Below are 21,259 nucleotides of genomic sequence, written 5' to 3'. Positions count from 1 at the left end.
GCACTTTATTTAGTATTGTTGATGTATTAAACTTTCATTATTGAGGTTGTGGAAGCAGCGCTCATTTATCCTATTTTTCTAACCCTTTGAGGGTTTTTTCCGTAACCACAAATAGGGAGTCTGATTTCCTAAAAGACTTCATAGCTGCCAGGTGCAACCTAATCGCCCGGATCACATCCAAAGCAATTTCCTTTGGATGTTTTGGACTGGGACACAGGGAAGGCAACAATGTCTTTATTCAAATGACAATCAGAGACAACCCGAGGAAGGAATGACAGACAGAGGCGAAGAACCACTTTATCACGGTGAACCACCAAGTAAGGTGGACGACAGGGTAATGCCGCCAATTCCAAACACCCTGCGCGCAGAGGTGAAAGACCCCCAAAAAGGCCACCTTCTGGGACAGCATAAGCAGGGGAATCTCTCGAAGATTCTCAAAAGGAGGCTTTTTGAGGACAGAGCACCAAAGGTGGCAACAGAGACTGCACTGGAGGGGTAAAGTGCCATACTCCCTGAAGAAAAGTACGCACCAAGGAGTATGTGGCCAAGGGCAGTTGAAAGAAGACCGCTAAGGCCGACACCTGACCCTTGATAGTACTCAAGGTCCGTATCTGCTCAACCCCCCCACTGAAGGAAGGTCAAAATCAGAACTAAGGAAAAAAAGAGCCAGGGTGAACCCAAAGAGACTCGCACCATGCAATGCAAGTCTTTCACGTATGATGGTATATCTTCCTAGAAGTAGATTTCCTGGCTTTTAACAGCATTGGAATCACCGGCTCAGACAAACCTCTATCCATCAGCACCTGGCGTTCAACAGCCAAGCCGTCAAAGCCAGTGACTGTAAAGCAGAATGGAAGATTGGTCTTTGGGACAGCAGATCTTCCCTGAGATGAAGCTTCCAAGGAACGTCGGTGACCAGCCACACCAAATCGGAGTACCAAGCCCGGCGAGGCCAGTCCGGGGCAACTAAGATGACTGTAATCCCTTATGCCTCGATCCTGCGTAGAAATCTTGGCAGAAGCTTGAGAGGAGGGAAGGCGTAAATCAGACGATACGGACCCCACGGGGCCACCAGCGCATCTTTGGCGTCCGCTAGAGGATCCCGTGACCAAGTCACAAACCTCTGCATCTTTCTGTTGAGCCGGGACGGCAAACAGATCCACCTCAGGGATGCCCCACCAGAGACAAAACTAATGAAACACCTTTGTATGAAGGGACCACTCCTCTTGGTCCAAACGCCTGCCGACTAAGGTAATCCGCCTGGCAGTTTTCCACCCCAGGAATGTGTACGGCGGAGAGGGCTGGAACAAACCGTACCGAACCCCACATCCAGAGCCGCCAGGACACTTCTTGTGCCCCCCTGGTGATTGACATAAGCCACAGCCGTGGCACTGTCCAATTGAATAAGCACTGGAGATCCCCGAGTATGATCCGTCCAATGTCCGATTGCTTGGAGCACCAAGACATTGATCGGTAGTCTAGACTCTTCCAGTGTCCAGACCCCAGACCCCCTTAGCATTTTGCCGAGGACGCCTCCCCAGCCGGACAGGCTGGCATCCGTGGTGACCACTGTCCAATACAAGGGGAGGAAGGATTTACCCAGCTGAAGCACCGAAGAACGAAGCCAGCCTATCAGGGACTCTTATTCCCCGGCTCAGCCAGATCCGATTGTCCAGGAACTGCGGATTCTTGTCCCATTTGACCAGAATCTCCCTTGCAGGGACCTCATATGGAACTGTGCAAACAGAACTGCCTCGAAGGTAGACACCATCAGGCCCAGCACCCACATGCAAGTCCGGAGGGATTACCATCCGCTTGACAGCAGGAGACAAATTAAAGCCTGCAGTTTCTGGAGTTTATCCAGAGAAAGGAGCACTCTGGCAAAGGTCGAGTCCAGAGTCAGACCCAGACAGTCCAGCTTTGTGGATGGAACTAGAGCAGACTTCTGAAAATTCAGAATCCAGGTTTTCCACCAGAGCAGTAGGAGACTCCGCTCGCAGAAAATCGTCGTCCCAAGTAGCCCAGTACCAAAATCCCACATTGGCGTAACCATTCTAGCACCGGGGCCAACACTTTAGTGAGGACCTGAGGAGCAGAAACGAGACCAAAGGGTTAACGCCACAAACTGATAATGCGCCTCTCCCACGGCAAAACAGGGGAAGCGCTGGAGACCCACACATATTGCAATGTAAAGGTTAGCGATCCTTGATGTCGATTGAGGCAAGAAAAATTCCCCTGATGCAGGGAAGCCAACACCATACGAATGGACTCCATTCTGAATTTCTGCACTCGCACAAAGCAGTTCAGCGCCTTGTGGTCCAGAACTGGACACACCTTGCTTTCCTTCCTGGGGAATGTAAACAGGTTTAAGTAAAACCACTGAAAACTTTAGGAAGACGCTCTTAAAACAGCTTGAAAGCGGACCGGGGACAATCGCACGTTGGAAGGAAGAACCTTATCGGAGGGTAAGAACGAAACTCGATCTTGTAGCCGGACTGAATGACCTCGTGGACCCACCCGACATGTACCAGGGGAGTCCACAGGTCCGGGAACCAGTGAAGACATCCCCCCACCCCAGATACGGGTAAGGGCGCACCTTCATGCAGAAGGGGCCTTGTCCACAGGTCTCGAGAAGCCAACTCTGGACTTGCCAGACCAAGTTCGCTTGGATCCTCAAGAGGCCGGCTCGAAGGGCTCTGATCCCTTGTCAGTCAACCCTGAGGGACAAAAAAAAAACCAAAAAACGTATGAGCTGAGAGGGAGAGCCCACGTCTACGACGAGGGTCCTCGCGCCCTTAGTAGCCTGCGGAAGAAAGGTACTCTTCCATCCCCTGTGAGACCTTTAATGATGTCATCCAGGGTAGCAGCAAACAGAGGAGATATAGTTAGCCTTGGGAATTTATTTTTCGCTTTTCCTACCCCTCAAGTTTAACACTGCTTTGGGACGTCCCAATGGTTAAGAACAGGAGCTGTGTCCGTCAATGAACGAAAGAGAAAATCTGAATTTTTATAAAATCTTACCGTAAAATTCCTTTCTCTGAGTCCTCCGACAGTCGCCGCCCACTCATACAGTCTTCACCAATGGGGTATTGACTTCCTCTCCTTAGGAGTAGCTAGGCAAAAGACTTGTTAAAACAAAAGCATTACCATAGACACACCCATGGGGGCTGTCCCACTGGTCCAATACCCCTCCTGCAATAGCCATCCCAACTCAGTTTGGTCTCAAAGCAGTTAAATGTATAAGAACCCCAAAAGAGGGGCGGCGGCGACTGTCGGAGGACTCAGAGAAAGGATTTTTATGGTAAGATTTTACAAAAATTCAGTTTTCTCTTACGTCCTCCGACAGTCGCCGCCCACTCATACAGTCTTCACCAATGGGGATGTCCCAAAGCAGTGTAGACATGAGGGGTGGGAAACGCAACGCAGTACCCATATCAGAGAAAGGAACCTTACAAGAGCAGCAAGGGAACCTTCTGGGTAACAAAAAAGGCTCAACAGGAGCAACAACCCAGGAAAGCAAATAACCAAGGGTTATTTGACCCCAACAGCCAGGGACCCGCAATAAAATCTGGGTCCCCTACTGGACTGCCGCACAGAGAACTTTGCGGCCAAAGGAGGCATCAGCTGATACCAGAACATGAATTTTGTAGAATTTGGAAAAGGTGTGCACTGACGACCAAGTTGCAGCCTTGCACACCTGGGCCACCGAGGCCTGATGCCGGAAAGCCCAGGATGCACTTACCGACCTAGTAGAGTGCGCCTTGACAGGGAAGGGTGGTACCCGTTCCCTCAACGAATAGGCCTGAACAATTGTCTGTCTGATCCATTTTGCAATGGTCGCCGCAGACGCATCCATACCCTTCCGAGGTTCCTCAGGAAGGACAAAGAGCGAATCCGATTTCCGAAAGGATTCAGTCGACAGGTAAATCCTGATCGCCCTGACAACATCCAAAGAATGCAACGCAATCTCCTTAGGATGCTTAGGATTCGCACAGAGCGAAGGTAAGACAATGTCCTCATTGAGGTTTAAATCTGAAACCACCTTTGGAAGAAAGGACGGGTTTGGTCACAAGACCACCTTATCCCTATGAACCACCAGGTAAGGGGAGCGGCAGGACAAGGCCACCAATTCCGACACTCTGCGAGCAGAAGTGATCGCCACCAGAAAGGCAACCTTTTTAGACAGCAGAGGCAACGAAATTTCCCTGATGTTTTCAAACGGGGAACGTTGTAACACAGACAGAACCAAGTTCAAGTCCCATGGAGGCAAGGGCTCCCTTCTAGGAGGGGCCAAGTGACGCATACCTTGAATGAAGGTGCGAATCAAAGAATTAGACGCCACAGGGCGCTGAAAAAGAACAGCCAGTGCCGAAACCTGGCCCTTAAATCGTAGCCAACGCAAGGCGCTGGTCCACACCAGATTGGAGGAAAGCCAACACTCTTGCCACCAAGTATGAACAAGGAGAGAAGCCCCTGGACTCACACCAGGCAAAATAATCCAGGCAAAATAATCCTTCCAAGTTCGGTAATATATCTTACCAGACAAGGCTTTTCTAGCCTTGATTAAGGTAGGAATTACCTCTGAGGAGAGACCCCTGTCTCACAGGACCTGGCTTTCAACAGCCATGCCGTTAAAGCCAGCGACTGTAAAGCAGGATGGAAGATCGGACCCTGAGACAGCGGATCTTCCCGCATTGGCAGTCGCCAAGGAGGCTCGACGGTAAGGTGAAAGATGTCCGCGTACCAGGTTCGACGTGGCCAGTCCAGCGTCACCAGAATCACCAGTGCTTGTTCGGAGGCCAACCTGCGAAGGAACCTGCACAACAACTGAAACGGAGGAAAGGCATAGATCAGACAATACTGATGCCAAGGCACCACCAACGCATCTGAGGCATCTGCCAGAGGATCGCGCGTTCTTGCCACAAACCTTTCCACCTTGTGGTTTAGCCGAGACGCAAACAGATCCACATACGGTGATCCCCAATTCGCACACAGCATCTGAAATACCTCCGGGTGCAGGGACCATTTCCCCTGGTCCAGGGTCTGGTGGTTCAGATAATTGGCCTGCCAATTCTCCACAACTGGAATGTGAACTGCCGAGATCGCCGGGACATGAGTCTCGGCCCAAGACAAAATTCCGGTCACTTCCAGGGGCGCCCGGGCACTCCTGGTGCCCCCTTGGTGGTTGATGTACGCCACCGCAGTGGCATTGTCCATCTGCACCCGCACAGGACGGCCCTGAAGACGATCCGACCAATGGAGCAGGCACAGCCTGATCGCTCTCAATTCCAAAATGTTGATAGGAAGGGAGGATTCCTCCCCCGACCAAGTGCCCTGGGCAGATAGGTTGCCCAGGACGCCACGCCAACCCGATAGGCTGGCATCCGTGGTAATCACCGTCCATAGTAACGGCCGGAAGGATTTTCCTTCCAACACAGCCGGGGACTGAAGCCACCACAAGAGATCCGTTCTGGTTTGGCGGCTCAGAGACACCCTCAGGTCCAAGGACTGAGGTAGTCTGTCCCACCTGGCCAGAATCTCCGCTTGGAAAGACCCCCGTGTGAAACTGTGCAAATGGGATTGCCTCAAAGGCCGACACTATCAACCCCAGAGACCGCATACAGGTCCTGAGTGACGAGGATTCGTTGTCCCTGAGGGACCTGACCACGGATTGCAGGGACCGGAGTTTGTCCGGTAAGAACACCTTTGCTTAAGCAGAGTCCAGAACCATCCCAAAAATACAGGAGACGAACCGAAGGAGACATGGTCGACTTCGGAACGTTGATCGTCCAACGGAACTCCTGAAGCGTCTGGACCGCAGTGGACAGATCTCGCAGCAGGCTCTGACTGGCACTCGATCTTAACAGGAGATCGTCCAGATAACCCAAGACCGCAATGCCCTGCGCCCGCAGCAGTCCCAGAACAGGCGCCAACACTTTGGTAAAGACCCTTGAAACCGAAGCGAGACCGAAAGGTAACGCCACGAACTGATAGTATTCCTCCGCGATAGCGAATCGGAGGTACCTCTGATGACCCTCGAATATGGGGATGTGTAGATACCCATACTTCAGTTCGATAGAGGCCAGGAATTCTCCCGGGCTCAGAGAGGCCACCACCGAGCTGAGCGATTCCATGCGGAATTTTCGAACGCGCACGAAGCGGTTCAGAGCTTTCAAGTCCAGAATCGGACGCACTTTGCCCTCCTTTCTGGGCACAGTGAACAGATTTGAGTAAAACCCCCGAAACCTGTCCCAATGAGGCACCGGGACAATTACCCCCTGAGCGAGGAGATCCTGCACCGCTTGATTCAGGTCTTGTAACCGCCCTGGGGTCAAATTAAGATTTGAGGGAAAGAATCTGTCCACCGGCTGTGAAAGAAATTCGATTTTGTACCCTGATCAAACGATTTCCTGAACCCACCTGTCCTGAACTTGGAGTAGCCAAGGTTGGAGGAAACCGCGCAAACGTCCCCCCACCCCTGAAATGGGTGAGGGCGCCCCTTCAGGCAGAGGCGGACTGAGCCGCCGCACCAGCTTGGCTGGATTTCTGTTTGCCGGCCCAGGGCTTTCTCTGGCCACCCTGGCCCTTGAAGGGTTTTTCCTTGTACTGTGACTTGAAGGCACGAAAGGAACCCTGATTAGGTTTAAAGGCGGAAACCCCGCTTGCCGTGGAAAAACTTGCCCTTAGGATTCTGGGGCAGCAGAGTGCTCTTGCCCCCAGTGACTCCCTTAAACAATTCATCCAGGGATTCCCCAAAAAGGCGAGACCCCGCATAGGGAATGTCAGCCACCGCCTCCTAGATTTCTGGTCAGCCGACCAGCTCTTCAACCATATCAGCCGACGGTTAAGCACCGCGACACTGGACAGGCCCGCAGCTAAAGGGGCCTCATTTAAGGCCGCATCGCACAAATACATGACCCCCTTGATAAATTTGGTCCACCATCTCCACAGCAGTGGGTGGGGCAGAATCAGCCACGAGTGTGCGTCTGAGCACCTTGGTCCAGTCCGCCACAGCCTGAGCGGCCATGACAGAGGCGAAAATAGGCCTGAGCATGGAACCGCCACCACATAGGTGTGGCGGGAAAGCGATTCCAGCCTCCTATCCGTAGGATCCCTAAATACCGGAGAATCTTCGGTAGAAACCAGTGTAGCCTTGTTTAATCTGGCTACGGTGTGATCCACTTGAGGAGCCACACACCAGCGTGCAACCGTAATAGACGCAAAAGGGTAGAGAAGTTGAAACCTCTTAGGCATCATGAAGGTGTGTTTTAAATTGCGCCATTGTTCATTCACAGTGTGATGAAACTCAGCGGGGCAGGGAAAAACCTGCGCCGTCTTACGGGTCCTGTGTGTACCAAAAGATGACACAATGCCCGGAGGATTGGGCTCATCCTCTAAATGTAGGGCTTCTTTAATGGCAGAAATCAGCGCATCCATTGCCGCGCGTTCCTCCGGCGTCCCAGGGGGGGAATCATCCACTCCTGTAACCTCCGCCTCCCCCTCAGACTCTTGCGGGTCCTGAGAAGAGCGAGACCCTGAAAGGGGCCCGCTACCTACAGCAACCATGTCACATTCAGAATCAGAAGAAAAAGAAACCCTAGGCCTTTTTCTAGCAGCACGTTCAGACATCAGCACATCCATTTTGGACACCAAAGCTGCCACCACAGCAGCCAAATTAGTCAGAGTAGAGAATTCAGAAGAACTTGAATCCCCCACCAAAGCTGGAGGGAATTTGCTGTCCTGGGATTCCATTGCAAACAAAAAGGTTTTTTGCAAAATGGAGGAAAAGAAAGGACAGCAGGACAGAGCCCTCAGAAGTGTGTTACCAGCTCCTACGATCGCTCCTGAAAAAAAGGAAGGAAGTGATGTCACCGCAGAGACTGAACAGAGGCTGCAGGCTAAGGAAACATGGATGCCTATGCAAAGCAAATGGGAGGCTTCCGCAAAATGGCCGCCGACATGTGCTCGGAACGATCGTTGCCACACACAAGATGGTGTCGTAAGGTGCCAAAATACACTACACACAATGCTATACAAGCGCCCACAGTGAAGCCAGACATGCTGCCCACACCTAAAATGGCGGACCGGCGGTTTTTAACCCCGCAGCGGTCGCCACACTAGTCTATACCTCCAAGCACCTTAGTGACACAGGAGAGGGATCCTCCAAACCCACACAGCGCAGGCTGTGAGAGAAAAGCCCTGCAGGGACCAGGATCAGGGAGCCCAAAAACGCACAGACATAGGAGACACCACAGACACAGAGGACTGCCGACCCCAGACAGAGGCCCCACACAGAGTATACTTACCTGTACCCGGTGGTGTGGGGTGCCTCATAATAAACGGAAAACCACCCACCCTCAGATGGCAGGGGAGTGCCGCCAGCCAAAAACGCAGGACACCAGGGGTTCACGGACAAACCATGCATGTGTCCGGTGAGGTAGCCACCTCACAAGGCTGCATCCCTGGACAGGGATGGGTCGTTTGTGAGGCCAGGGCGAACACATAGCCTATTAAACGCTCGATGGCGGGCTAGGATTTCATCTGATCCTCTGTCCTGGATAACCAGGACGGCCAGTCCAATTCCCAGCTCCGCAAACTTCATCTTCATCCGAAGATCCGACTAATTAAAAGCTGACAAAAAGAACAGCTAGCAATGCAAAGAAAAAAAAATGACATTTTCAGAAAATAAAAGTATAAAATAGAAGAAGGCTGAGACTGTAGCCCCAGCACAGGGAAGCCTGACTACTCCTGAACTAGGCAGAAGAAGACAAACTGAGATGGGATGGCTATTGCAGGAGGGGTATTGGACCAGTGGGACAGCCCCCATGGGTGTGTCTATGGTAATGCTTTTGTTTTAACAAGTCTTTTGCCTAGCTACTCCTAAGGAGAGGAAGTCAATACCCCATTAGTGAAGACTGTATGAGTGGGCGGCGACTGTCGGAGGACGCAAGAGAAATGGGATTTTTGACTTACCATCAAAAACAATTTCTCTGATGTTCATTGAGTGACACAGCACCCACCCATCTGTGGAGTAGTAATAGAGAGATAGAGAGATAGCCATGGCTATGCTCATAGGCATAGCCAGACTTTTTTTTCTGCCTAGAGTCCTACTCCTGTAGGGTGCAGTAAAACCCAATGGTTAAGAAGATCAGGAGTTGTGTCCATCAATGAACGAAAGAGAAACTTTATTTTATCAAATAAGTGAGTTGGTACTTGGCCAAGTGTTCTTTTTCAGGGGACCAGCTATCTTTAGGTTACCTATAATATATAATACTGAACAAAAGGCAATTTGCTTGCTTACTAAAATTGATGTGCAAATAATAAATATGCTTCTACATGCCCCAGTCTGCTGGTATGAAATCCTGCATGTCTGGGTTTCTTTGTACTGCAGCTTACTCTGGACAGATTATTCATGTGCTTTTATGGATTTGACACTTCATGCGGACAGAGGTATCCGCAGCACAACTGGACATAAAGCAATCAACTTGCTGATTTGGCAGACAGCAGAGCAAAGATGGGGACATATGGCAATTGCGCTTTGTGCTACATTCACCTTCAATATTGACCTCTATTTGTTTTTTTTGAGACACATTCACAAGGAAAATCAATTCTACCTGCACAATTTTCAAGTCCATAGAATTGATCACAAAAGCAAATGTATTCATAAATACTAGACCGCTAAAAATAAATAGAAAGAAAAATACCGGACAGCCAGGAACTTGGTAACTTAAAAAGATATTAAACCCAAAAACAAAATGTAATATATTGCAGCTTACCGCTCCTTAAATGTGGTGGTTGCATTTGTTTTCTTTTAGAAGGCTTTTTTCCTTTATTTCACCTAGTGACTTGGGGGTGTAGCCTGGAAGGGCATGGCCTGAGTACAGGTCAAGTTCTGCTTGAGTTATATCCTGTTAACCTAATTCCTTTGCCTCTCTTCTACCTGATACTTTCCCCCAGCTGGCTGATTTCACCTTGTGATCCAGCCAGTAACACATCTCATGCCTTAAGGTGTCTCTTTCTGGAAGTAGTAAAGCATACACCTTTGGACAGCAGTCTGGAGGAGGTTAATGTTAAACTGGCAGATTTAGATGGACTTGATTAACAAATTAAAGATGAACTCCAGCAAACACTTTATAAGCAGTTACAGCAAAAAGCTTTTTTCCTTTAGGAATAACAGTTTTGCATAAATCAAAAAAGCTGACCATTGTAAGAACCCCTGTCAGTGTTCATTGTTTTTTTATCAACCCTCTAACTGCTTTTTTTTTCTGGACAGCTTAAAAGGAAGTAAAAAAAATTGGATTTTTGTACTTGTACGGACACCGCTCCATAAATCATAACTACTGAGTTATATATTTAGTGAATAAAAATAAAAAATATTGCCTCCTCCAAGAGTAGGCCTAGGCAGAACAAGTCCAGCTGGTATATAACCCCCTCTCTGCTCTAGGTAATCAGTTTAGTAGCAAGCATGATTAGAAGTATCAGAACTCCATAGAGGGGTGGGTTCTGTGTCCGTCGAACTCAGAGAAATGGATTTCATGGTAAGTACAAACATCCCATTTTCTCTTTCGTTCAGAGCTCCATAAACCATAACTACTGGGACATCCAAAAGCAGTGCCACAGCACAAAAGCACAAAAGAATTTTCTATGTGCTGAGAAGGAGGCTCCTTTCCTAGACTATGGCAGGAAGGTACTCTTCCCTCCCCGTGACACCCTTAATGATGTCGCCCAGGGTAGCCCCACACTGGCGATCGCCTTGAAAGGGCAGATCAATGAGAGTTTTCTTAGAGGCTTAATTCTTAAGCCACAGCATGCGCCTATTCACCACCGCTAAATCGTAAAGTTTGGACAGCACAGATGGTAGCCATAGCTGCATCACAAGTAAACTGCAGCCCCATGGTCCACTACATAAAAAAAAAAAGCAGTGTGGCCCTGCCCCCCCCCCCCCCCGCCCCCAAGCCCTGGCTTGACCCTGAGGCTCCATAAGGAAAAGGAAGACCTTGCAGTACAAAAACGATCTTTTGGCACCACTAAAGGATTCCTCCCAAGGCTCAGGGTACCTATCAGCAAAAAGAGATAACAGGGACCACCAAGGACCCTACTGATTGGAGGAGCGGCAAGAATTCGGACCCAGCATCACCATGGACACCATCCCTGTTTATATGTCCCGGGCACAGGAAGAGGAAACTGAGGAAGATGAGGAGCTTTGCCGTTCAGACAAGGCTTCATCTGTCTCCAGCGTCTCCTGAACTAAGGGAAAATTGCCCCCCTGACGTCACCGAGGGATTTTAAAGGATGGGAGGAGGAAACCTGCAGGCAGGTCTTACCGTCCCTGGAGGATAGCCCCCATCCATCCCAAAAAAAAAACGCCAAAAGGGGACAGGGGGGACTGTACTTAACCTTCCATGGTGCGGGTAAAGCTCCAGACAGAATCCTCGCCACCGAAGTAGGGGAACTGTAGGCCAAGGGACCGCTGCGACTCAGACCCAAGCCCGGTAGTATGCGACCCTGCGAGATGTTAACTCGTGGGGCCAGCCTCTGTCCGTGAGGCTATGTCGCAGCTGACCTAGCGCGTAGCTGCGGTCTGCACGGGCTCACTGGCTTGGCTGTGGGGACCACTAGATCTAGATTATCTAGCCCATCGCCCAGCCCGGCAGTTGATTGTAGATTTCCCAAGAGAAAAAAAAGATGGAAGGAAGGAAAAAAAAAAAATTGCTAGGTCCTTACTCCTGACTAGACAGATTAAAACTGGATTACCTAGAGCAGAGGGGGGTATATACAAAGCTGAGGACAGCCCATGGGCGTAGCTAGGTCTTTTTTTGTTCTGCCTAGTCCTACTCCTGGAGGGGGCAATATAACCCAGTAGTTATGATTTATGGAGTGCTGTGTTCGTCGATAAACGAAAGAGAAATAACAGCCTCACTGGCTAAATTTGCAAGTGAAAATAAAGAATGAAAGCCTTAAAAGAAAAAAAAAAAAGGAAACCAATGCAGCCACCAAAACGAGATTTGGTTAGGTGCAATGGAAGACATTTTTTGTTTTAGGGTTTATTACTGCTTTGAACACACTCTCACCTAGATTCCTTGACACACACACACACACACACACACACACACACACACAATACCAGGCTCAGAATTCCATTTATGATACAATGTGGTAATTTACCTGCTATGGGCACATAGCCGACACCTTGCTGGTAGACTGTAGGCATTAACACCACCGGTTGAGATTGCATCAACATTGGGGCTGGCACAGACTGAATAAAAAAAAAAAAAAGCAATATCATAAGGTACAAGCACAAATAGATAGTACAGTAAAGTATAGAACACAAAGTAAGTTTGATGTAGAAGTTAGTTTTGCTTCTTGTACTGCAGTTGTGTGTTCTTTAACCACTTCAGCTCCGGAAGGTTTTAATGACTAGGCCATTTTTTGCAATACGACACTGCGTTGCTTTAACTGACAATTGTGCGGTCGTGCAACGCTGTCGCTGTACCCAAAAAAAAAAAAACACTTCACCAACACCACCCCCCCCCCCCCCCCCCACACAAATAGAGCTTTCTTTTGGTGGTATTTGATCACCTCTGCTATTTTTATTTTTTGTGCTATAAAACAAAAAAAGAACCACGATTCTGAAAAAATAAAAAATGAAAAACACCAAACATTTTTTTACTTTCTGCTATAAAACATTCCCAATAAAAAATTTTTTAAAAATCTAATTTTTGCATTTATTCCAATATGTATTCTGCTACATATTTTTGGTAAAAACAATGCTAATAGGTGTATATTGATTGGTTTACGCAAAGGTTTATTATAAGCTTACTTGTAGGTAAAAGTCACAAAGTCAAGCTTTTATGTGGTTGTAAATCCTTACATATACCCAGTTTAGTAACTGGCCTCAGGTGATACAGATGAAATAAATCATCCTACATAAGTTGTAACTGTCTGTATGCAGCCCTGTGCTTTATATCTTTTCAAAGTGATTATAACAGATGTATGAGAGTTGAGAAAAAAGGGGGCGGACAGCTGAAGTTACACTCTGCCGAGCTGAGTGAAGAGAGTTTTGAGAGAGGATAGAAAGGAAGAGACACACCCCCGTTCACACAGAATCAGAGATAAGGCTGTCAATCGGCTGGAGATCCCGCATATTGTCACCTTTCTCCTGGTTTTAGGAAAACTTGTCAGAAGTGATCCATGCTGAAATCAGAGGAATGAAGCAGCAAACGTGACACTTCATGCTGTTAATTAAGACAAGTACAAACTATAGAGGTTTTGCCTTTTTGGTATTTCAGGCCTGAGGTTTACAACCACTTTAAGTGTACTATTTAACTATGACCATTGCAAACTTCAGCCTAATGGTATTAATCCTATTAATGTTTGGCTGCTTTAAAAACCTTGCATCTATATATAGTTTAGAAATAGTTTAGAAATGTATTCCTACAAGAGCATTTCATAGACAAATCCAATTCATCAGGAGCAATAGCAAAATGGGTGGCAAGATGTGCATAATATCCCCAAAAAAGTTTTTAAACAAATCCTCCGAAATCTGCTGTGCTGGAAAATCCTATCTGTGCCCACCAGCGCCATCTACCAGTGCAGGTCAGTACCACCTGCCAGTGGCCACCAGTGCAGCCTACATCAATGAAGGAGAAAAACTACTAGTTTGCTAAATTTTATAACTTTTTTTTTTTTTTCATTCAAAATTTCGAAATTTTGCTTGTTCAGCAAAAAAATAAAAACCCCAGTAGTGATTAAATACCACCAAAAGAAAGCTCTATTTGTTTGAAAAAAAATATAAATAAAATTTAATTTGGGCACAGGGTTGAATGAGTGTCATTCAAAGTGTGACAGTGCTGAAAGCGGAGAATTGGCCTGAGCAGGAAGGGGGTTTAAGTGCCCAGTAGGCAAGTGGTTAAGCCATGGCATCTTCTACCTGCTGGCCTGTATGTGATATAGTACTTCTCTATATCAGAAGGGTTTCCCCGATTTTTAGTCCGATATAAACACCTGTAATAATCTACATATCTTGCCACCCATTTCGCCTTTGGTCCTAATGAAGTGGATGTATCTATGAAACACTTCGACCATTTACTGATTGGTTAAATGAGACTTAAATATAAAACTGAAAATATTTTAAAACACTAGTTAAGGCAATAAATTATGCATTTTGCGAATGCATGAAACCGTTTTAGTTCACCTATGTCTTATATTGGTATTTGTAGATGTGTTTTTTTTTTTGGTACTAATAAATTATTGACTTTTTCCAGGATGCTAGAATGTACCTTACTACAATATTCAGTTTTTTTTTATATATGAATTTGGGAATATGGCACCCTAGTCAAGATGCATGCATTTACCCACCAATATGACTGAAGATATCCATTCCAGAACCAGTTCTTTTCAAATTAGGATTTCTACAGAATATATACCTTCAGTGGAATGCCTATTACTTTTCAAGTAATAAATGAAAGAAGGTATCCCACATTTGCAAATCTGATTAATTTGGCTGGATGTATTTAGCGATGTGGTTATTTTAAAAACTACTGCAGTATAAAAGCCACTGACCATACATCTTGGAGATCTGAGCATCAATGTGAACATTATGCAAGTGAAAGGAAATAAGCTCTCACCGAGTACGACATAACCAGGTTGATCATGCCTTCCTTGTCATCTCCTTGTCTGCCACTCAGACTAAACCATTCATCTACCACCTTTCCATCCTTTAATGATTCTGGAATAGTGATGTGTGTCCATGCAATGCGGTCATCCATTGAGAATGCTCTCTGCATGATTAGAAATTAACAATGTTAGGTATATAAAAAAAAAAAAAAAAAAAACAGGAATGACCATTAGTGCCAAATCTCTACAGTCCCAGGCAAAAAGCTAATTACACATTTAAAATTAATATAAAGGGTTTCTGACTTACTTGTAAAAATCTTTTTTTTTTTTTTTGGACACAGGCTCTGGTAGATCTTGACCACAAGGGGAGAATGGTCATTTGTCACGCATTGTACTTGAAGGAATTTTACAGCAAAGTAAAAAAATGGGATTTTTGACTTACCGTAAAATCCATTTCTCTGATGGTCATTGACACACAGCTCCTGGCATTCATATCCATTGGGTTATACTGCCCCCCAAAGGAGTAGGACACTAAGCAGAAAAGAATTCTGGCTACACCCATGGGCAGTCCCAGGGGCTATACTCCCTCTCTCCACTATAGCCACTCAGTTTTGTAACAAGCAGTGTCAGGAGAATAAACACTCCAAAGAGGGGTGGGTGCTGCGTCAATGAACATCAGAGAAATGGATTTTACAGTAAATCAAAAACTCCATTTTCTATGTTCATTGATTGATACAGCTTCCAGTATTCATAACCATTGGGACGTCCCAAAGCAATGTTAAACATGAGGGGTGGGAACAACCAAAAAATTCCCAAGGCTAAACGTTCGCCAACCAGGCAACAGGGGCGCAACCAAACAACCGGAGCCCACCTGAAAAAAAAAAAAAAAACAATACAACCTCAACAGGATTAGGTCCTCTTAAAACAGCAGCCTGTAAAACCTTGCAGCCAAAGGAAACATCCGCAGATGCCAACACATCCACTTTATAAAACTTTGTAAAAGTGTGCACCGACGACCAGGTGGCCGCCTTGCAAACCTGCGTCACTGACGCCTGATGACGGAAGGCCCAGGAGGCACTAAACGGCCCAATAGAGTGCGCCTTGACAGGGAAAGGAGGAACCTGACCCCTGATGGAATAGGCCTGAACCACTGTCTGTCTGATCCATATGTAAAATGGTCGCAGAGAAGGCGGACAACCCTTTTGGAGGTCCATCCGTGAGAACAAATAGTGAGTGTGACTTCCTGAAAGACTCCGTAGCTGCCAGGTACACCCAAATTGCCTGGACCACATCCAAGGCAATTTCCTTCAGATGTTTAGGGGTCTTGTCTGCGGGTCCAGGGAAGCTACCCCTAGGCTTACCAGACCAAGGATGCTTGGAACCTATGGAGGAAGATTTGAAAGATACATTTCCCTTATTCTCCATCCCAGAAGCTCAAAAAAAATTTCTATGTGCTGAGGAGGGCCCCTGTCTGCAACAAGGCTCCTTCCCTTTCCTAGACTATGGCAGAAAGGTACTCTCCCCCCCTCCCAGATACCCTTAATAATGTCATCCAGGGTAGTCCCAAACCGGCGATCATCTTGAAAGGGCAGATCAATGAGAGCTTTCTTAGATAATTGGTCTGGGGACCAATTAAGCCACAGCAGGCGCCTAATCACTGCCGCTGAAACAGAATATTTGGACAGCACAGGAGCTGTATCCAAAGCTGCATCACAAACTGCAGCCCAACCGGTACGCTAAATCAACATAAGCAGCAGGGACCTGCTCACCCCCAGGCACTGGCGCAATAGCTTGGCCCATCCAGTTCGGGCCTGAGACATGAGGGCGGAGGCAATGACTGGCCGCAATGTTGAACCAGCCATAGTAAACATGATGCGTGCCACAGCCTCCACTTTCCTGTCAGCCGGGTCAGGACGGGGATTCCTCTTCTGGGATCATGGTAGCTTTGTTCAACCTTGAAACAGGAGGGTAGACTAGGCCACTTTTTTAAAAGTAAATTCTCAAAAGGGTAACGTACAGCAAAAGGTTTGGGGACCACAAAGGGTAACTTTGGTTGTTCCCATCCCTTACAGAAAAACCTGTCAAAATTAGGCACATAAGGAAAACCCCTTTGGTGTGCGAGGTGGCTTATGCGTACCAAACGACACAGCGAAATCCGTGGCTACATCAGCCGCATCCTCCATTTTTAAAGACTCACGCACTGCAGTTATAAGTGCATCTACAAGCGCTTTTTAATTCGCTGCTGCGACCATGGAGGAATCATCCTTACTAATCGGATGGATCTGGGGGTGTGATATTAAGCCCCCCTAGACGGGCTGCGTCCATGGTGGCATCAGACTCAGAATCAAATGAGACAGACTGAGCAGGAAAAGGCGGGGGGACGCTTCCTCCTGGGCCTTTCCCCACACGCCACTTCCACCCTGGACACTAAGGACTGCAGGACCACCGTCAGTGCAACCATGGGAAGCTGGGGTTCCAAGGGACCTGCCACTTTCATGGGGGGGGGGGAACTCACCCTACCAATTAGAGGAGCAATGAGAATTCTGGCCCAGCATCACCATGGATGCCATCCCTGTTCATATGTTCCGGGCACAGCAAGAGGAAACTAAGGAGGAAGAGGAGGAGCTTCAGCATCCCCAAGAGGCTTGGGTCATCACCAGCATCTCCGGGACTAAGGGAAAATGGCCCCCTTGACATCGGGCTACACAAACATGGCCACCAACTGGAAACCAGCCAGACTTAGGTAAAATGGGCGCCATCAGTTACAGCATGCTGCCAGGATCTTCCCTGTGCCCCCTGCAACAGGACCCCCTCTTGAAGGTAAGACACACGTTAGGGGAGACTCGCTGCACACTCTGCACTGAGACCCCCCCTGCACTATACCCACACTGCAAACAGTAGGGCATGCACCTAGGGGTCCCCTACACTGGGACCCCCCCCCCCTCAGACTACCAGGGCAGGAAACACTATCCCAGGACCCCCATAAAATGTAGATAGCGGGGGGGGGGGGAAAGTACAGTGGTCTCCACTGCATCTTTTGCCCTGGGACTCCCCACCAGACTCCAGATCCAGATAGGGGGGTCCGACCGTCTCTTGAGGTTACCCACGTACTCCTGACTAGACAGATTAAAACTGATAACCTAGAGCAGAGAGGGGGTTATATACCAAGCTGAGGACAGTCCATAGGCGCAGCCAGGTGTTTTTTGTTCTGCCTAGTCCTACTCCTGGAGGAGGCAAGATAACCCAGTAGTTATGATTTATGGAGCATTGTGTCCGTTGATAAACAAAAGAGAAAAGAGGTTTTGAGGAGAGCCTCTAACCTTTTTTTTACCCTGAGAACTTGATGACTGGGACATCCTCAACGGAAACCGTAATGTACTTGTTGAGGCAGGAAATAGCTGGATCCACTATAGCAATTTCAACTTTTTGTGGTAGGCTTCCTCCACTGGGTATTGCTGCGCAAACCTCTTCAGAGGCATAACCATTTTGTCTCGCCTCAGCCAGTTCTTTCCAGCCCAACCTGTACTGAATGGTGAACCAGAAAGCCCCTATTAGGTTTCTTAGTCTTGGGAGGGGATTCTATGTTGGTGACCTTGAGTCCAGCAGGTGGCAATGGTTCCTACATTATATTTCAATCTGTTTATTACATTTTTTTTTAACAGGATTGATCCAACATTACACATAACTGTACCATAACATCAGTAGGATAGATAAGACATAACCAAGAAAATGACAAAAAAAACATATACAATAGCCATATAAGCATTAATATAAGCGGTCATGGTTTATCACAGATAGCTTGGTGGAAAAAAAAAAAAAATTATAATCCCCCCTTGAATTCAAAATTAGTTTGAAGTAGTGTGACTATACGGGAGGTAGGCTAAAGTTTAAAGCTATAGATTAATTCTTGTCCACCACAATTCCTGATATCTGTGAATAGAAGTTCAAAAGTTTAAGTAAAATTAGGTAAAATTGTGTGAGGAGAGGTTTTGTATGTTGACACGTCAGCCACGAAAAAAGTGCACACTTATGTTCTTGAGATACACACAATATGCCCTAAATATCAGAATTACACGAATAGCAATGGCCAATGATTCCACTGTGTTGGCAAACAAAAGGGACAAGGGCAATCTTATCTCATTCCACTCTGAAAGCTATCAGGTCTGATTTAAAATCTTTAAGTGAGAGCTGTGTCATTGCGATTTAAAACTGGGTCAACAATATACAAAAAGGGAGGTACCAAACCCAAATATTCCAACACATAAACAATGGTTCTTACTTTAAACAGACTATCACGCCATCCAAAGCATTTTTCCCCATTCAAACATTTTCCCTATGTCTGACTTTGCCTTACTACACCTGATTATGCAGAAATAATTTTTTTTTTTTAGCATAGGACGACAGAGTACATGAGCTTTGTTTGTTTTTTTTAACACATGAAAAAATGCTTTTAATAGGTCTGAAAAACACCTGAAAAAAAACATTTCAAAATCACCAGGAAGACATTCTGCTTAGGCTTTGCTCAGGCATGAATGCAGGCTAAGTGTTCACTTTTAGTTTGGGAGAGATAAATGGCAAATTCCCATCCTCTTGGTAGGAGTTCTCAGACTATACAGATTCACTTCCCACGTCAATTTCTTCCTTCTCCTCACTATAAACGAGGCAGATGATCACTTAAAAAGGCAATGCTGAATGGCGGTGCTTACGCCATGCACATCTTGCCATTTCCATGAAAGCAGAAACATTCCTCATTGGGTTTGCCATGGAGGCAGAAAATTCCTTTAGTTACAAGAAGTACCTGAGGAGATAAAGGGGAGACTACACCTGGGTCTCTGGACCTTAGTCCCGACAACTCACACAGTTCTGAGAGAAATCCTGAACAACCTCACCCTTTGGTCTTGTGCCCAGTGAGTGCTGCCTGCCCCTTGTCCTATTTCCCATCTGTCTAAAGTTCCCCAATACAGTGAGGAGACCCCCACCCCATGGGGTACCTATAACCTTGTTCAGTACAAAGACTGTTGTTGTGGAGCAGAAGGGTGCAGCTGTTGTATCCCCGTCCTGAAGCTGCTGGAATACCTGGTGAAGGCTGATGCAAGAGCCTGAGCCCCAAACTGAAGTAGAGTAGTAGCTGGGAACTGTGGTGTGCCTCTCTGTAGCACAGCAATGTGCATCAAGTTCAGGCCAGACCTGGGGGGAAGGGCAATGCACCCCCAACAGAGGGAAGAGCTATGCACACAGAATGGGCCATTATGCACCCAAACCCATTTAGGACTGGAAGGTTTGCATATTTTGCTTTTAGCTATAACATACTAAGACATGGCTGTGACAAGCTATTTAAAAGTATTGCAGCCACCCTGTCACTAACTGTGTAACATACTGTGCTCTTGCTGCCCATACCCTCGATCCCGAGGATGCGGAACTTTCTGCGCTCTATAGAAGTGATCAAGCCGCTGTACAGTCCCTCGAATCACTTGTGCAGGAAAGCCCATAACCAGCTGCAAATTTTGAGAACATAATGACTGCAGCTTCAGCCACAATCCTGGTATCACTACTAGGGCTGAAACAACTAATCGACTAAATCGATAATAATTGATAATTACATTTCATTATCGATTAGTTGCTCCGTCGATTAGTTGTGCTGCTTTGTGAAGTTTCCCCGCCTGTCAGCGAGCTGTCTGCTCTGTGAAGCCGACGGCTGCATTCACTGTCTCTCTCTCACACAGCTCTGCACTTCCGTGACTTCCACCCTCCTCCCCCCTCCCCCCTCCTTTCCTCTCCGCCCTCTTGCTGATGTCAGTGAGTCAGCAGCTCGAGGTGAGGCAGGAAAGAGGAGAGAAGCAGCAGAACGTGAGTGCCGAGATTAGAGCTACAGTGTCCTGTGACTGTCAATGCAATGCAGCCCACCAAAAAATATAATAAAAGCTTCTCCAGATAAAAGTTAATATTCCTTATAAAGTGCAATATTCTAATAGAAAAATAAGTGATTAAAAACGTCCATATAGCACATATAGGGGGTCTTTCTATGCTGCCTATTTCATATCTATGGCTGACAGGGATGTTTTTATTCACTTATTTTTCTATTATAATATTGCACCTTATAAGGAATATTAACTCTTTTATCTAGATAAGCATTTATTATATTATTTACAGTATATAGGAGCTTAATTAAGAAAAAAAAAAAAAAAAGTTTTGGTATAAGGCTCGGTTCACATTTGTGCGATGCGGGAAGGCTGCGAATATGCAGCGTGTTCCCGCATCGCATCCGCACAAGAGGCAGTTCACACTGCCATATGCGATATGCAGGGGGTGTCAATTAAATGTTAATGACACCCCCAGTTTGATCGCATATCGCAGTGCGATCTGACAGTTTGCACAGAATCGGATCGCACAACTGTGAACCACTGTGCGATCCGATCCTGAGGCGGCTCAAAAAATGCCTCATGTGCGAGTTTGCTGCGGATGTGCTGCGAATTCAGCCATACAAAGTGTATGAACTGATGAACTGCTGAACTCGCATCCGCACATGAGATCGCATGTAATTTAGGAGCAGTGCGCTCCGAATTACATGCGATCTCGCAAACTGCACAAGTGTGAACCGGCACTAAGTGCTGGTTCACACTACTGCGGGTGCGCTGATTCGCAC

At 47.0% G+C, this 21,259-nt stretch overlaps 1 protein-coding gene across 2 annotated transcripts in view; it reads right to left on the bottom strand.

Annotated features, from left to right (window-relative positions):
- The window catches only part of TOLLIP (toll interacting protein), a 119,475-nt gene that overhangs the window by 20,185 nt on the left and 78,031 nt on the right, over positions 1-21,259 (bottom strand). For both annotated transcript variants that reach the window (XM_082269970.1, XM_082269971.1), the window contains exons 4-5: positions 14,628-14,780; positions 12,166-12,256 (exon numbers count right to left, since the gene is read on the bottom strand). In XM_082269970.1, coding sequence (XP_082126096.1) covers positions 12,166-12,256; positions 14,628-14,780 — 244 coding nt within the window. The remainder of the gene's footprint in view (positions 1-12,165; positions 12,257-14,627; positions 14,781-21,259) is intronic.

This window comes from Pelophylax lessonae (genome assembly GCF_965119305.1).
Source record: "Pelophylax lessonae genome assembly, chromosome: 10".
Lineage (NCBI taxonomy): Eukaryota > Metazoa > Chordata > Amphibia > Anura > Ranidae > Pelophylax > Pelophylax lessonae.
Note: the sequence above shows the minus strand (reverse complement) of the source record. Positions and strands in the feature narration are given on the sequence as shown.